This window comes from Amphiprion ocellaris, chromosome 18 (genome assembly GCF_022539595.1).
Source record: "Amphiprion ocellaris isolate individual 3 ecotype Okinawa chromosome 18, ASM2253959v1, whole genome shotgun sequence".
Lineage (NCBI taxonomy): Eukaryota > Metazoa > Chordata > Actinopteri > Pomacentridae > Amphiprion > Amphiprion ocellaris.
In genome coordinates, this window is record NC_072783.1 from 8,985,538 (window position 1) to 9,000,707 (window position 15,170).

Here is a 15,170-nt window from a genome sequence, read left to right on the forward strand (position 1 = left end):
CGCTGACCTCATCTGTGGGTGTTTTTTCCTCGAAATGTGTTTCTCAGTTTCCCCTCTTGTTTTTTACTTTTTATTTTTTGGTGCATGACTCATCAGACCTTTCATTTTCTTTCAGCTTCACCAAACAACCGTCCCTCCTGCGCTCTCTGTGACCTTTTCCCTCACATTATTCTCCACTTCCTGCATGGTTTTCGTAACATTTTGCCAGATAATAACAGAGAAGCTAAATGTTTTTTCCGCTGTTTTCTGTCTTATTTTTTCCCAGAGCTGAACTGCCCAGCGAGCCGACCGTGGAGGCTCCGGCCAAACCGCCACTTTCTGACGATGACGAGGAAGTCGAGGAGGAGGAAGAGGAGGAAGAGGAGGAAGAGCAGTTCGATGAAGCTCACTACGACTCCGTGGAGAAGGCTTCGATTCCTCCCGGAGATTTCTGATTCCTCCTTCAGTTTTAAAGCAGCTGCAGGTGGATTTTCCTCCTCAGCTACAAGGCTCTCATTCGGCCACAGTATTATAATAAATACACTAATTAACAGAATTAAATACAACCAACAGATAAAGTGAACTCTGTATTAACCCTCTGAACCCCAAAACCTGCCAGCGGGTTTGAAAATCTTTTAAAAAAAAAAAAAAAAAAAAAAAAACTGCCAAAATTACACCATTAATCAGAGACAGAAACTGTAAAAACTGAAAAATATGCTGGATTTCCAACTTTCCAGAAGTACTTGAACTAATCTTGTGTGATGCGCAGTTTTATCAGGAAAATTAGCCAAATCTAAGCTTGAAATTCCTCAAAATCGCTTTATTCTACACATCTCATTTTTAAAAGAAATCACCAAAAATAAACCAGATTCTGTCAATAAAACACAAAATTATCAGCTCCTCGGTACAAGAGACAGTCAGATGAACTGCAGGCAGTGTACATGCAAAGAGAGGAGACAAATTAAAAACATAAATGGTAAAATATCTATAGTATGTAGAGCCACCATGTTTTTCCAGTATTTTTAACTCCTGTGGGCTCATGGAAGAATACTGGTTCTAATTTATCTCATATTTTTGTACAATAATAAAAGAAGTTCAACTTTTTTTCCCTTTTTTGTTATGATTTATGGCACTGTAACTGTGTCAAGACATTTCTGAGTTCTCTCTACTTCTACTCATGGTTGTTTAGAGGTACAGGACTTTACATTGGAGTGAAAAAATGAACCTACAGTGAGGAAAAATGAGATGAGAACAAAAAAAAAGAAACACTCCGGAGTTCAGAGGGTTAATTGAGACATAGTGTAAATAAAAGCTGGAACTGATTTGATCTTCTCGCAGTGAAAAGCACATTAAAAAACAGAAGAACGTGAGAATTTGATCGATTTCCACGGAGTTGTTTTTGAAACAGTTTTGCTACTTAGGAGCACCTGGCGTTTGATAAATATAAGATAAGCTGCGGCTCATTCAGTTCTTAGAAAGACCAACGACTGGCTTCAGTCTGATGACGTCTCTGTGTCTTGAAAATCAGCTTCCTCCTCCCTGCCTTGTCAACTAAAGGGCTTCAATGTTGGTAAGCTGCACTTCCTGTCAGGTGTTTCACCTTGTAGCCTCACCTGGTAACAAACTGCCTCCTCGCAGGGCAATAACGCAGAAAAACATCCAGTTTTATGCACCAAGGAAACAGTAAAGGTCTTCAAGATGGACGAACTAAAGTCTGATTATCAGCAAAAAAAAAAACAAACATAGACTAGACGGAAAGATCAAACTGATAAGCACACTACTCATAGTACTGTATCTCCAACTAATTGTATACTCACAGGAAATCTTAGATTCTCTAATAAATGCTAGTTAAAGCAGCTCTGCAGGTGTTTGTACCGACACTGATAATACACTGTACTCAGATTTCACTGATTCATGTTTGATTCTTAATGTAAGATCTTCTTAAAGCAACATTAATTCAGTTAAGATGAAAGGTCTCGTCCTATTAGCCTCAACCTCACAGTTCATGTTTTCTTGCAAAAAAAGCTTCTATTAAGTTCATGCAAAACCCTAAAGCTCCACTTTAAATAAACAGCGGAGTCACTTTTTATACTTGAGATCATCGCTCATGCTGTGGTGGCAAATAACTGCAAGAAAAATAGTCGTTCTGTGGTCACTCAGTCTTGTTATGTACTTATACAGACAGTACTGGAACATAGATGGGCATGAGAACTGATAAATGGTGGCTAAAGTTGTTGCTTTTTTTGCTTTTGTAAGATAATTACAATTTAAATTAAATTTCAGATGACAGTCTTGGGTCAGACATCTCACTGTGTCCATGCAGAAATTAGGTTCTTTACTTTAGCTGCAGATTTTCCATCAGTCTTGATGCATTGATCAGAAGTTTATTCCAGAGTTTGTAGCTTTAAATCTTAACTCTCCTGTATGTTGTGTGTCAGATTGACCCATATTAAAGTGTAAAAAAAGGTCAAACAATTGTTAAAAATATTTTCTGTTGGCTTAAAGAGTGTAATCAACATATAAACGGTTCATTTCACATATTTGTACCCTGAACAAAAGAGGAGTCTAGTGTTAAATGATCAACTCCATGAAAAGAAAAAAAAGGATCAAAATATAAAATAAAAATTTTAAAAAACTAATGTCATGTAAAACTACTGCGTTTTATATGTAGGTCTTTCGAATGTACATTTAAAAAAAGTTTTAACATGCATTTTTTTATGTACTAAATATTGATAGAAATGATTGGTAATGGGGTTAATAATGAGATATAAACAATATTTGTTGGGCTTTTTTTTTTGTTTCTCCCATTTTTGGATGATTAAACATCAAATTGACCCAGGAACGTTGGTAGAAAATGACAAAAAACAAGACACACAACGACAAAAAGGAGACACAAAGCAGCAAAATCAACACAAAATGAAAAAAAGAGACACAAAACGACAAACACGAGACACAAAATGACAAAAATGAGAGACAAAATGACAAAAATGAGAGACAAAATGACAAAAACGAGACACAAAATGACAAAAACGACACAAGACGACAAAAACGAGACACTAAATGACAAAAACAACACAAAAAACGACAATAATGACAAAACGACAAAAATGAGACACTAAATGATAAAAACGACACAAAACAACAAAAACGAGACACAAAATGACAAAAACGAGACACAAAACGGCATTAAGACTCTAATATTCCATATATTTCCAACTTAAACCTGAAACAGACACTGACTTTTGAAAATATTTCGATTCTCTGTCTCACTGGCAGAAAATACAGAAAATACTCAAAAGCACCAACAAACCTAACAGGAGGGTTAACTGATAAAAATATGCAACAACCTTTATTTACATTAAAAAAGAGGCATTTTTCTGCTGTCCGTACACTTTTTAGTGGCTATAAAGTAAATCCAGTTCTATTAATACATTCATATCCCTTTTAAAAGGCTTCACATCATTTACTTTTGCTGGATTGTGTTGAAATTTAAACTTAACACCCACAAACTTCAAAGAAAAATTTGCAGCTAAACACTTGTTTGTTAATTGTTCTGCAATAATCCAATTAGTAATTAATTATTCTGCAACTGAATGAAGAATCTTCGAATAGTTTGTTTCTTGCAGTGAGATTTGGAATATCTAAACGTCATTTGGCTCTACACCAGTAAATGAGTGCTATATAGCTAGCTAAATGTAGCTTTGGAGCTAAATGTGGCTTTGGAGCTTAAAAAACACTTTTTTTATGATATTTTTACCGTTTTTTCCATATAATTCCTTGAAACCTTTGAAAGAGGAAGTTTTAAAGCGTTTAAAGTCATTGTTTTCTTCATTTTTTTCATTAATTTTGATAATTTTCTTTGATTTTAATATTGCATTGAGTGGTTTTATTGCATAGTTGAGTATTAGCCCTACCTGCCACTTTATTAAGTACATCTCTGATATATAACGAATGCACTTTATGCCTATAGCTCAGCCATGAATTCTGCTTTTACAGAGGTTTCACATTGTCAGAAAAGTGATAATTCTACTTTATGTTGAGAAATTTGAAGTGGAGCTTTAGGATTTTAAATGATTTTTTTTGTCAAGAAAATCCCGCCGTGAACTAGGAGGGTTTGGTGAGTTGCAGTGAAACGACCCACAATCGACAGGAGATAAACTTTGAGATTGCATATCATCTTCTATCATGTTTTAGAAAACTGTGATGCAAAGAAACGAGCCATCAGAGTTACACTGACGGAGGTTTTATTAGTTACGTCCAACTGATCGCTGTCATTTTACTCAGATTATTTGGGTTTTTTTGTTTAGAAACTGAGATGTGTAAAATTTCTGCCTCCACCCCAGTTTAATGGTTAATGAAGTCGAGGTTTTGGTTGTTAAAGCTCTGAAAAATTGATTTCTATTTTGTATTATTTAACTAAATCTGCAGAGTTGTTGAATAAAACTAGTGGATTATACAATATTTGCTTCCAAATTATAGTGGAGTATAAAGTAGCAGACAAGTACCTTAAAATTGTACTTAAACACAGCACTAGAGTGAATATATTTGATTGCTGTAAAAACCACAAATAAAACTCCATTTATTTCTGTTGTTTTTCCTGTGGAGGCAGAAAACAGCACATCTTAATCAAGATGAAACCAGAATGTTGTTGTTTTTTTTTTTTCATAATCTGAGTAATTCTTAAACTTGTTGCTAAATGAGGTGAATTCCACTTCACCTTTTATGTAATTAAGACTGGGGGTTGGGAGGTGAAGAAACACTGTGATGATTTTCAAGCTGATTTGAACATTTTGAAGCAGGATTTATGTGTGAAGTGTTTGTGAATGGATCTTCACCTCCTTATATTTTCTTACATTAACTGCAGAATATTTTAAAGAGCAACCGCATTTTAAATCTTGTGAGGAGGAAAAAGCATCTGAAATCTTTTGGTTAATGGGTTTAACAGATGTGACCAGATGTGGTCTTTTGCATCCAGCTGTGCAGAATTGCAAAATGAGACACTACAGAACACGTACCACCCACTAGATGGCACTAAATCTGGACTTTTCATCCTGGGTGTAGTTACTCTTTAAAATATCACAGCTGAAAACTACAAAAATATTTTAAGAAAAACACTTTAATGGTCCTGTATTTCCCAGCTTATTTTCTAGAAACTTTTCACATAGTTTCCCAAAAATTAGTTGGTATTTAGCTGAATATTTACAAGGATATTATTAAGAAAGTCACACAGTTTATTTTGTTATTATTGCTCAAATCGCTTCTTGTTATAACTTTAAAAAAAAGTGAAAAATGATTTATGCCATTATCCATGTGGTGAATTAAGTGCATTCTTACCTGTAGTTTTCAGCTGCTTTGGAAATTCCTTAGTTTTGTGTTTAAAAGTAGCATTAAGAAAAACTAAAGTAGTGCATTTTAAACAAGCAACGCATTACTTTACTTATTTACTACCTGCAGAAAGTTCTTTAGAATTCATTATGCTTCTCATTAGAGTACTTTTGCATTAGTTTGCAACATCACCTGAGATACATTGTCATCTAACACTATAACTCTTACATATGTTAACATATCAATACAAATCCATACCATAATGAGGACATACACACATTTTTTTATACTCTCAAATGAAATATTAAATCAAAGCCGGCAGCAACGTTGGCGAAAACCATTTTAAAGAGCTGTGGCGGTTGATAATATTGCTGCGAAATGAAAGTAATATGATTTAGGAACTGTGATGGAAAAATTACTCCCCTTTCTAAGGTCATAATGGCTTTTAGACAGACAGACAGACACTGCAGGAGATCAGGTATTATCTATTCTGACGTGACTAAGCAGACTAGTTGTCTCCATATTGGTCTGTAATGTAAATCTGACCTTCTCCCAACTACAATATAAACCCAAAGATCAGAGAGAATCCTCAGAACTGATGCTGGCATGAACTGCTGCTCTACTGGTGTCTATTCTCCTGATATCAGTAAACGTTACTCCCAACTGAAGTCGTCTGAGCCTCTGGTGTGCCTCTCTGTGTCTTCCTCAACATCGCTGAACTTCCACAACAGGAGCTATAAAGCCAAAAGCAATGTCATTACAGTAATGTAGTACTTTTGAAACTCCAGCACTGTTTCCAACTGATGTAATGATCATCAAATGTGCATTTTAAAATTCCAGTGGTTCGACTTAGAAGTATCTCTACCAATATACAATTCATATATAATGTAAAATACCGAGCATTTCTTTAAAAAAATCATATAGATATAAGTTTATGTCTCTTTTTTTAACTTAACAAGACATAATTTACCTTTTTTCTTGAAAAACATGATCATAATACGCAGGTTTTAGTGCATTTCCTTTATAATTGCTGCTAAATACATGCTAATGTGAGGAAGTTATGAGAGAAGTTACAAAAAATGATCTGCTGAATACAGGACCCATAAAGTAATGTGTATTCTAACTGATAAAACCTACGTTGATGTAACTTGAGGGCTACTGCAAAACAAATGTGATGACTGACAGTCAAAACGATGTAATTATGTGACTTGATGGAGAACACAGTGTTTGTTTTACAATTTAATTTTGACAATAAAGAATCAAGTATTTAACCATATTGTGCTGCATGTCTTGGATGTACAGATCAGAAAGAGGCATGTTTTTATCTTTTAAAATGGTCATGTTGGCTCGGAGGAATCATAGGTGTCTTGGTGGCCACTCTGCGAGGACATCCTGCTCTAGACAGATTCATTCAAGTTCTACAAGTCTTTTTGTTTCTTAATGATGGGTTTAACTGGATGCCAAGGAATATTCAGTGACTTGGAAATGTTCTTGTTTCCATTTTGTGACTTTTCTCAGAATTGTGTTCTTTAGTCTTCATGGTGTTGTTCTAGCCAAGATCCACCAATGACTGGCCCTTCCAGATACAGGAGACTTTATGCTACAATCACGATGACATACACTATATTGTATATATATATATATATATATATATAAAAGTATTAGCTCACCTGCCTTGACTCGCATATGAATGTAAGTGACATCCAATGTTCCCTCTAATTTTTCCTGAGTCTGAGCAAACACACAAACTCCCTGAGCGTCCCTTGGACCACTGTGAGCAACATCAGACGTGTGCACTGTGGTCACACCAGCATCACATCCATTCAAGTTACATGGTTCATTAAAAGAATCAAATTACAGCATTTACATTTCTGTTAAAACACTTTGTCAACAGGAGCCAGTTGAAGGCTGCAGTGATTTTAGTGACACTACAATGTATAAGAGTGAAGTTATTGAATATTTGTCTCTCTTTACTGTTGCAGCAGTTTTGCAAATTGCAGACGGACCCTGTTCACTCCATAGACACCAATGTTATTCCTGTAGCTTGAAAGACAGCTACTTTTGATAAAACTGGGCTTGTAGCACATTGTCTGCCTTGCAACAATGGGAAAGAGGCACCGTTTATGTTTTGACAACCAATATCTAATGAGTTATTGATGCTGGAAGTCCGAATCTGTGAATATCTTTCCAACTTTACTGAACTTGGGGCCACTACCACCTAAAGAGTGATATATTTAATTTTGAAAAAAGCATTTAGCCATACTTAAAGCTTTAAGTGCTTTATTAACACGGAACTAAAAATTTTGTATTGTTTTATTATCACAGGTTCTGTCTGAAAAGAGGTGGCATCATTTTAAACAGTGAAATCAAACTAACAAAATGTAATGACCAACCAGTGAGCAATACTGGATTCTGCAAAAACATAAACAACTTTTTTAAAATCTAAATCTTATCTAAACACAGTTAATGTATTAACTTATTTTTGTGTGTATGCATGTATTTATTGATTTATTTAGTACTGTTAACATATCAGAGTTCTGAGTGAATTTTTCTTAAGATGGGCAAAGGCCATTTATTGATTACATATAGGCTCTTAAATGTTTATTAAAAACTAAAAAGCATTTTAAAAAAACAACTTAGGCATTTATTGAGTCACTAAAATACTGTAGAGTACAGACCACATCAGCATGATTATAAGCATCCTCTGGTAAATGAACAACCAGATACTGATGTCTCTCACCATATGGACTTCAGGAGATGACTGGGGGATGATAAACTGTGACCTACTGGTTGGGTTCTCTCTGTTCTCATGTTTCTTACATGTTTGTCCCCTGACAGCCGGGTCCTAATGTTTTTTGAGCAACACACCATACTATGACGTTTTTACAATGATGGTTCTACTATGGAACCAGTTTGACATGTTCAGGTGTTCTTTGTGTGAAAACTCAGAGATTTCAGGTATCAGAAGGTGGTTTTCAACTTTCTTTGTTGACTTTCTGCTTCAACTTTAAATTAAATTTCCTTCACTAAGCCAGCCCTCTGGACTTCCAGGTGGCTGTGTTCCTATTGGCTGTCCAGGTGGCTGCTTAGTGTTATCAGGAACACCTGAGCAGCTTGGTGTTATCAGGAACACCTGAGCAGCTCAGTGTCTTCCTGCTTTATTTAGCTGCAGACAAACATTTCCTCTGCTTCTCTTCACCACTGAACCGGGTTTGGCTCCATTGCTTTAGTCTGATCTTTAGGCGTTGGCTTGCAGCTTCCAGCAGTAAAATAGTCTTTAATGTGTTTCTTGGTGTGTTTTAGGGCTTTGTACTGGATAGTTGTCTTGGTAAATGTGGTTCTTTAGCCACAGTTAGCACATGGTGCTAATGTGTGCAGTGATTAGTGGATTTGCTGCAGCTGAGTTGTGTCTTTATCTTGGCTGTAGTGAGTCTTCAGAGGTTTTTGGTCAGACACATTCTGTATTCTTGTTTGTGAACCAACGTTGGTTGTCCAGAAGGTAAGAGTTCCTGTCCTGATTCTCTGTTCTCAGAGGTTCTCTGGTAGGCTGCAGGAGACTTTAGCGTTTGGGTTGTGCTAGTTTGGTTTTTGTACGGTTTCATTTGGACGACTATCTTGAGGCCCCTCCATGTAGTTTAGTGAGGTTTTCTGGAACAGTTCTACAAAGCAACCTGCAGCAGAAGAGACTTTGAGAGTTTTTAGGAAGTTCTGGAGACCAGACTTTAGAGCAGCAGAAACATTTGTCAGCAGTTTGAGCAGGAGAAGGTGAGCTTCAGAGTAGAAATGAGACAGAAACCTTCTTGACCCGTGTGGTGAGGTCCTGTACCAAGAGTTTGAGCAGGTTGTGAAGAGTCTGTAGTTCTTTGGTCTGAAAGCACAAGAAGAGTCGACTCATTAAAGGAGAAAACAGGAGATATTGTTGGTTCTTCTGTCGCTCTGCAGTTTCCTGAGACTGAATATCAAGTTTATATTTTAAATGATTTCCCATGTGAGCCCAAGAAGACTTCAATAAACTCCCTCCATCCCCCGAACACAACAGATTTTATTACCATGTTAAATCTTTTTTTTTTCAATGTTTTTGAGTTTTAATCATAGTTTTAGTGTAGTTTTTTCTCTTTGCTTGTTTAGTTTTGTCATCTGTGTGAAAGGTGCTAAACAAATAAAGTTGAATTGATAAAGTGAATAATTGACTAACTCATGATTGTGACAACAGAAGTATTTTCATTGTGATTTATGGGTTTATTTCATTTTTAAGGTTGGGGTTAAAATCTTGACAGAAAAAGATTAAAGAAATAAATTGCATTTAAAAAAGCAATTAAATCAAAGGAAAAAACATTTACTACAATAAAGCTTTTAACAATAAAATTAAACATTAAATACAATTAAATTATATTAAAGAGACAAAATATTTAATTAGATAATTAAATGGAAGATACACATGTAATTAAGAAATTAAACAAATGTTTTTAAACAAAAATATTAAACATTAAAGATGAAATATTTTAGATCATTAAACATTTAAAAAATGCAATTAAACAAGAAGAATATTAAACATTTTTAAAAAATACAAAACATTTGATGATTAAACCTTTAAAAAGACAAAACATTTAATTAAAAAAATAAATCTTTAATTTGAAAATTACATCTTAAAGACAATAAAACTTTAAATAGGAATTAAACAGAAAATACAATGAAGCATTAAAAAAGAAAATGAAACATTAAAAGGTGGTAAAACATTTAAAAAGAAAAACCTTAAAGATTTAATCAAAAAAATTAAACATTGGGAAAGAAAAAGGAATTTTTCAAACAAACCAATAAAACATTTGAAAAAACAACAATTAAACATTAAAAAGACAAAACATTTCAAAATCAAATCAGACATTAGAAAAGAATAAAAGGTGAGAAAAGAGCAAAACTAAACATTCAAGAAGAATCAAACTAAAGACAAAACATTTGAAAAGACACCAGTTAGACTTTAGAAGATCAAATTAAACAGAAGAGACAATAAAAGGATGAAAAAGTGCAAAAACAGATAAATATAAATAAAAGCGTTTTCTAGTCTGAAATGAAAACAAGTTTCTTCAAACATTTCCTCTTTCTGTGTTCTTGGTTTGATTGTGGACAGATTTACTAAGAACTCATTTCAGAAAACTGCTTTCCAGATAAAGTCTACTAGTAGTTGAAGGCATTGATCAAACTAATGTTACCTTCTGATCTCCACAAACTTTACTGTTCAGTGAAGAGAATCAAAGTTTGTTGAGGATTTCTAAAAAACCCACAGGTGAAGGTCTGAGAAGAACTCAGATGGATGGTCTAAATGTGAAATCAAGACTCATGGTCACAAGTTTTAAGGCTTCTGTTAACCAGAAAAACATTTCCTCTTTCTATGTTCTTGGTTTGATTGTGGACAGATTTACTAAGAACTCATTTCAGAAAACTGCTTTCCAGATAAAGTCTACTAGTAGTTGAAGGCATTATCAAACTAATGTTACCTTCTGATCTCCACAAACTTTACTGTTCAGTGAAGAGAATCAAAGTTTGTTGAGGATTTCTAAAAAACCCACAGGTGAAGGTCTGAGAAGAACTCAGATGGATGGTCTAAATGTGAAATCAAGACTCATGGTCACAAGTTTTAAGGCTTCTGTTAACCAGAAAGTTCAAACTAACAGAGAAGTACTGAGAAACTTTTAAAACTTCAGTCCTCAGACTGTCTGAAGGTTCAAACTAACAGAGAATACTCAAGAACTTTTAAGATTTCAGTCCTCAGACTGTCTAAAGGTTCAAACTAACAGAGAAGTAGAGAAACTTTTAAAATTTCAGTCCTCAGACTGTCTGAAGGTTCAAACTAACAGAGAACTACAGAGAACTTAAATTTCAGTCCTCAGACTGTCTGAAGGTTCAAACTAACAGAGAACTACTCAGGAACTTAGAAGATATCAGTCCTTGGACTGTCTGAAAGTTCAAATCTAACAGAGAACTACTGTGGGACTTAGAAAATTTCAGCCCTCAGACTGTGTGAAAGCTCAGGTCCTGAGGACTCGGGAGGTGTGGAGGCTTTGGAAAGTCTTGGAACTGAGGGTTCCACCCTCCAGCACAAAGGCTGAAGTCCAACCTCCTGAGAAAAACGGTCGAGTCGAGACTCGAGTTAAAAAAAAAACTCGAAAACGACAAAAAATAGATGATAAATGCGCAAAAAAAAGAAGAATTAGTATCTGAGCGAGTAGCTCAGGGGATAAGAAGAGGACTACCAAGTGGAAGGTCGCAGGTTCAAGACCCACCACTGGCATTTTCTTTCTTTGTCTTTGTCAGGATTTTGAGAAAAATTTAAGAAGGTCTGGTCTTGAACCAGCGACCTGCAGCTCCATAGGCAAATCCTTAACTCACTGAGCTACAGTTCAGATTAAAAAGAACTTAAATTCGTCGTCCCTTTGGCATCGTAGTTTCCTGGAAGTGACCACATGGGGGGCTGGAGCCAAGGCGGAGTCTGGGGTGGAGTCAGGGCGGAGAGGTAGGCGGGGAGGTGGGTGGCGGCCCTCCCCCCCTCTACTCCCCACCTCCCCCACCACCACACCCTTCCCCCCGCCCGACTGAGTTCTTCGAGTCTCCACGAGTTCTTCGAGTCTCCATGGGTTTTCCCGAGTTTCTGGAGTTTCCACGAGGTCCGAGGCAGAACAAGTTGTCATGAAGAGGTGTTGAAGTCGGCCAGGATGGAGTGACTTTTTACAGCGACTAGAAGGAAGACGACTAGAAGAGCAGGTCTTTAACCACCATCCATAAAATCCATGGAGTCGTTCCAGAGAAATGAAGGAAGGTCAACTTTTATCTACCTCCATCCATATGTTCAACTTGATATCTTTACTTGGACATTTTTAGCACCAAAAACCTTTAGTGTCACACTTTATCATTTATTAGGACTTTAATGGAATCCACCAGCAGATTTACTTTTTGTTGACAAACTTTATTCTTGTCGTCGTGGGACTGCAGTATTTAAGACTGTTTGTTCTAATTGACCTCATGTTTAATAGTTTTAGTGGCGAAAGTTTGAATTGTCAATTAGTCTCCTAAAAACTAAATAATATATTGGATTAGTCAAGAGCTTTAAATTTCTAACTTTGTCATATTTTAAATATGACAAAAAAATATAAAAATAAAGCGTCTTGAGACAATTTGACCTGTAACTGCCGTTATATAAATAAAATAGAATTTAGATTGTATGTATCTTGTAATGTTGGAGTAATTCAGCCATATATGTTGGAAAACACATTTTCTTTGTCCATTAATCTTTCATTTTCTCCAGTAATTCATTTCTTGTTTTGGTTTATAAAATGTCAAACCCAAATATATTCAGTTTACTGTCATAAAAACCAAAAAGATTTACATTCATGACGCAGGAATCAGGCAGTTTTTCACTTTTTATCTTAGTTTAGTCAGAAAGATAGTTGATAATGTGTGAATTGTTGCAGCTTGTGAGGCGTAGAAGATTTTAATCTTTGGGGCCGAGTGTCAGAAAACATTTAGAAACCAACATCAACAAAGCACTCAACAAAGATTTGAACATCATTAAAGGGAAATCCAACTTTTGCATGACAATGTCTAATGAAAGGACATTTATTTCCAACGTAAATGTGTGATATTCATCCTCTGGAGCTTTCTCTTCACATCGTCTTCCACCTGGACTGGTTTGGTCGGGAGCATGTGCAACAAACATTTGAAAAACTGCACTTTAACATCAATGAATGACACTGAAGTTTAATCTCTACATAAATGAGAGTGAGTCTGGATGTGCTGCTCTGTCATTAACTCCTAAGTTTAGGGAAAGTTCAAACAAAAGAGGACAGTTCAGAGAAGACTTGAGAATGAGCTTATTTTGAACAAACATCTCAGACTTTCTGAGCTTCAGCACCTACAGCAAGATATTTTAACAACAAGCAACTCAAAAGATCCAGAAGTTGGAGAGAGTTAGCTTTAGCTGAGCCAAAGAACATGTGGGACGCTAACCTAGCAAACATTTCAGACTTTTCTCTGTGAATTCTGAGAAATAATTTACTATTTAATGACAGAGCTACACATCTTAACTCAGTCTCATTAAAACAGACTCTAATTCAGTGTCATCCATCCATATTAAAGTGCAGTTACCCAAAATGTTTGCTGCATGAGCTCCAACAAAACCTGTCCAGGTAGAAGGCCTCTTTGACAAACAGGAAGTGGAAGATTCCAAGCAGATTTATAGAAGGGGGAACCGGACTGTACTAAGTGTGGCGGAGTATAAAGGGGTGTTTTGTGGGTTTTTAAGGCTGATAATGATTATTAGTGAGACATTTGGAGTAGATATTCATTTGCAGTTAATTAAAGTATTTAAAATCTTGGAGTTAAACTTAGAAGAACACAAACTCTAACAGAAAACTTTGTTGATACATTTTTGTTTTGTTTACAGATGTTAAGTTAAAGGAGTTTTATTTGTTATGTATAACCAATCAAATCACTCCAGAAGACAGAGCGACCACAGGTAGATAAAGGTTCAGAGCCAAAGTAGCACCATTTTAAATGTATTTATTACCGTAAATCAGTAAAAAATAAAATACTGATAATCAGTAAATCAGTCAGCCCACAATTACTACAATTCTACAATGTATGTCTCTTTGCTTTGACTTGTTATTTGTACAATATACGATGTATATGATGGTGTTTTTTCATACCAAAGGCTATACTATGATGTTTTCTAAGAGACATACCATGCTACTCTGGTTGTTCTGGCTCTGGGCTGCTGCACTTCTCCTCTGTTGTTTTCTGGATTGTACTCAGCTGCATGCCTTCGTCCACCAGGCCTCCGTTGACTCGTCCCGCCTGCCGTCTCTGGAGCTGAAGCTGGATTGGAACAGACCAAAGTACAGTCCAATCACGATGCCAGCTGCCTCTCAAAAGGCTCCTTCATCTGGCAGATGGCAGCACTTCTTCTGAGGGGAAGCTGAGCTGGTCCGGCAGAACTTTGGAGATGTGTTCCAGTGGTTGGTGGATGTGTGGGGAGATAGAGAGGGACCTTTGAATTGTTCACAAAGGAAAACGTTTTTAACCCCCTCACATGTTGTGCTGTTGTAAACTTACTCTTTCAAATAAATTCTCGTCTAACCCTCTGGAAACCAGCGTTTGGACTGTTTTTGTGTTGCTCTTCACCTACTGACAGCTGTGGACTAAAGGCTATACTGTGACGTTTTTAGAGTGACATGCTATACTATAATGTTTGTTGGGCGACACGCTATACTATAGGCTTTTTTAATTGACATATTACTGTGACTTTTTTTTTTGTTTTTTTTTTGTTTTTTTTTAGCAACATATAAGGATTCGAACAGTTTTAAAAGTTACTATACTTCTACTTGTGCAATGAAATATTATTCTATGGCATTTTTTAGATGACATATTATACTCTGATGTTTTCTTGAATTACATACTATTTTGACAATATACTGCACTATGACATTTTTTGAACCACATATAATACATGACAATTTTATGCAACATCCTATCATTTTGTACTTTTTGAACCACATAATGATCTATGTTTTGTTTTTTTTTCTTGCCAACATGCTGTACTATGAACTACAGGCCATACTATGTTATTCTTGAGTAAAGCATACTATACTTTGACATTTTCTGAACTACATCCTATACTATGGCGTTATACACAGAGTGCTTTGGTTACATGATTTATAATCTAGATTTTTTTCTGTTTTGTTTTTTGACGGGATTACCACAGACCTGACTGTGAACACCATTGACACCCACCTCAGGGAGACGCTGCCTAAGATCTCAAGGCTGCTTGGTCGTGGTCTTTCTGGCACGTACTCTTCCAAGATGAGCCGGGAAGTTTA

General features: G+C 35.8%; 1 protein-coding gene across 6 annotated transcripts in view; it reads left to right on the plus strand.

Annotated features, from left to right (window-relative positions):
- The window catches only part of baiap2b (BAR/IMD domain containing adaptor protein 2b), a 115,895-nt gene extending 109,315 nt beyond the window's left edge, over positions 1-6,580 (plus strand). For 4 of the 6 annotated variants that reach the window (XM_055004423.1, XM_055004420.1, XM_055004418.1 and 1 more), the window contains one exon: positions 266-6,580. In XM_055004423.1, coding sequence (XP_054860398.1) covers positions 266-434 — 169 coding nt within the window. In that variant the 3' untranslated portion in view covers positions 435-6,580. The remainder of the gene's footprint in view (positions 1-265) is intronic. The other 2 variants (XM_055004419.1, XM_055004425.1) reach the window with 1 other exon arrangement.
- Positions 6,581-15,170: the final 8,590 nt, after the last annotated feature.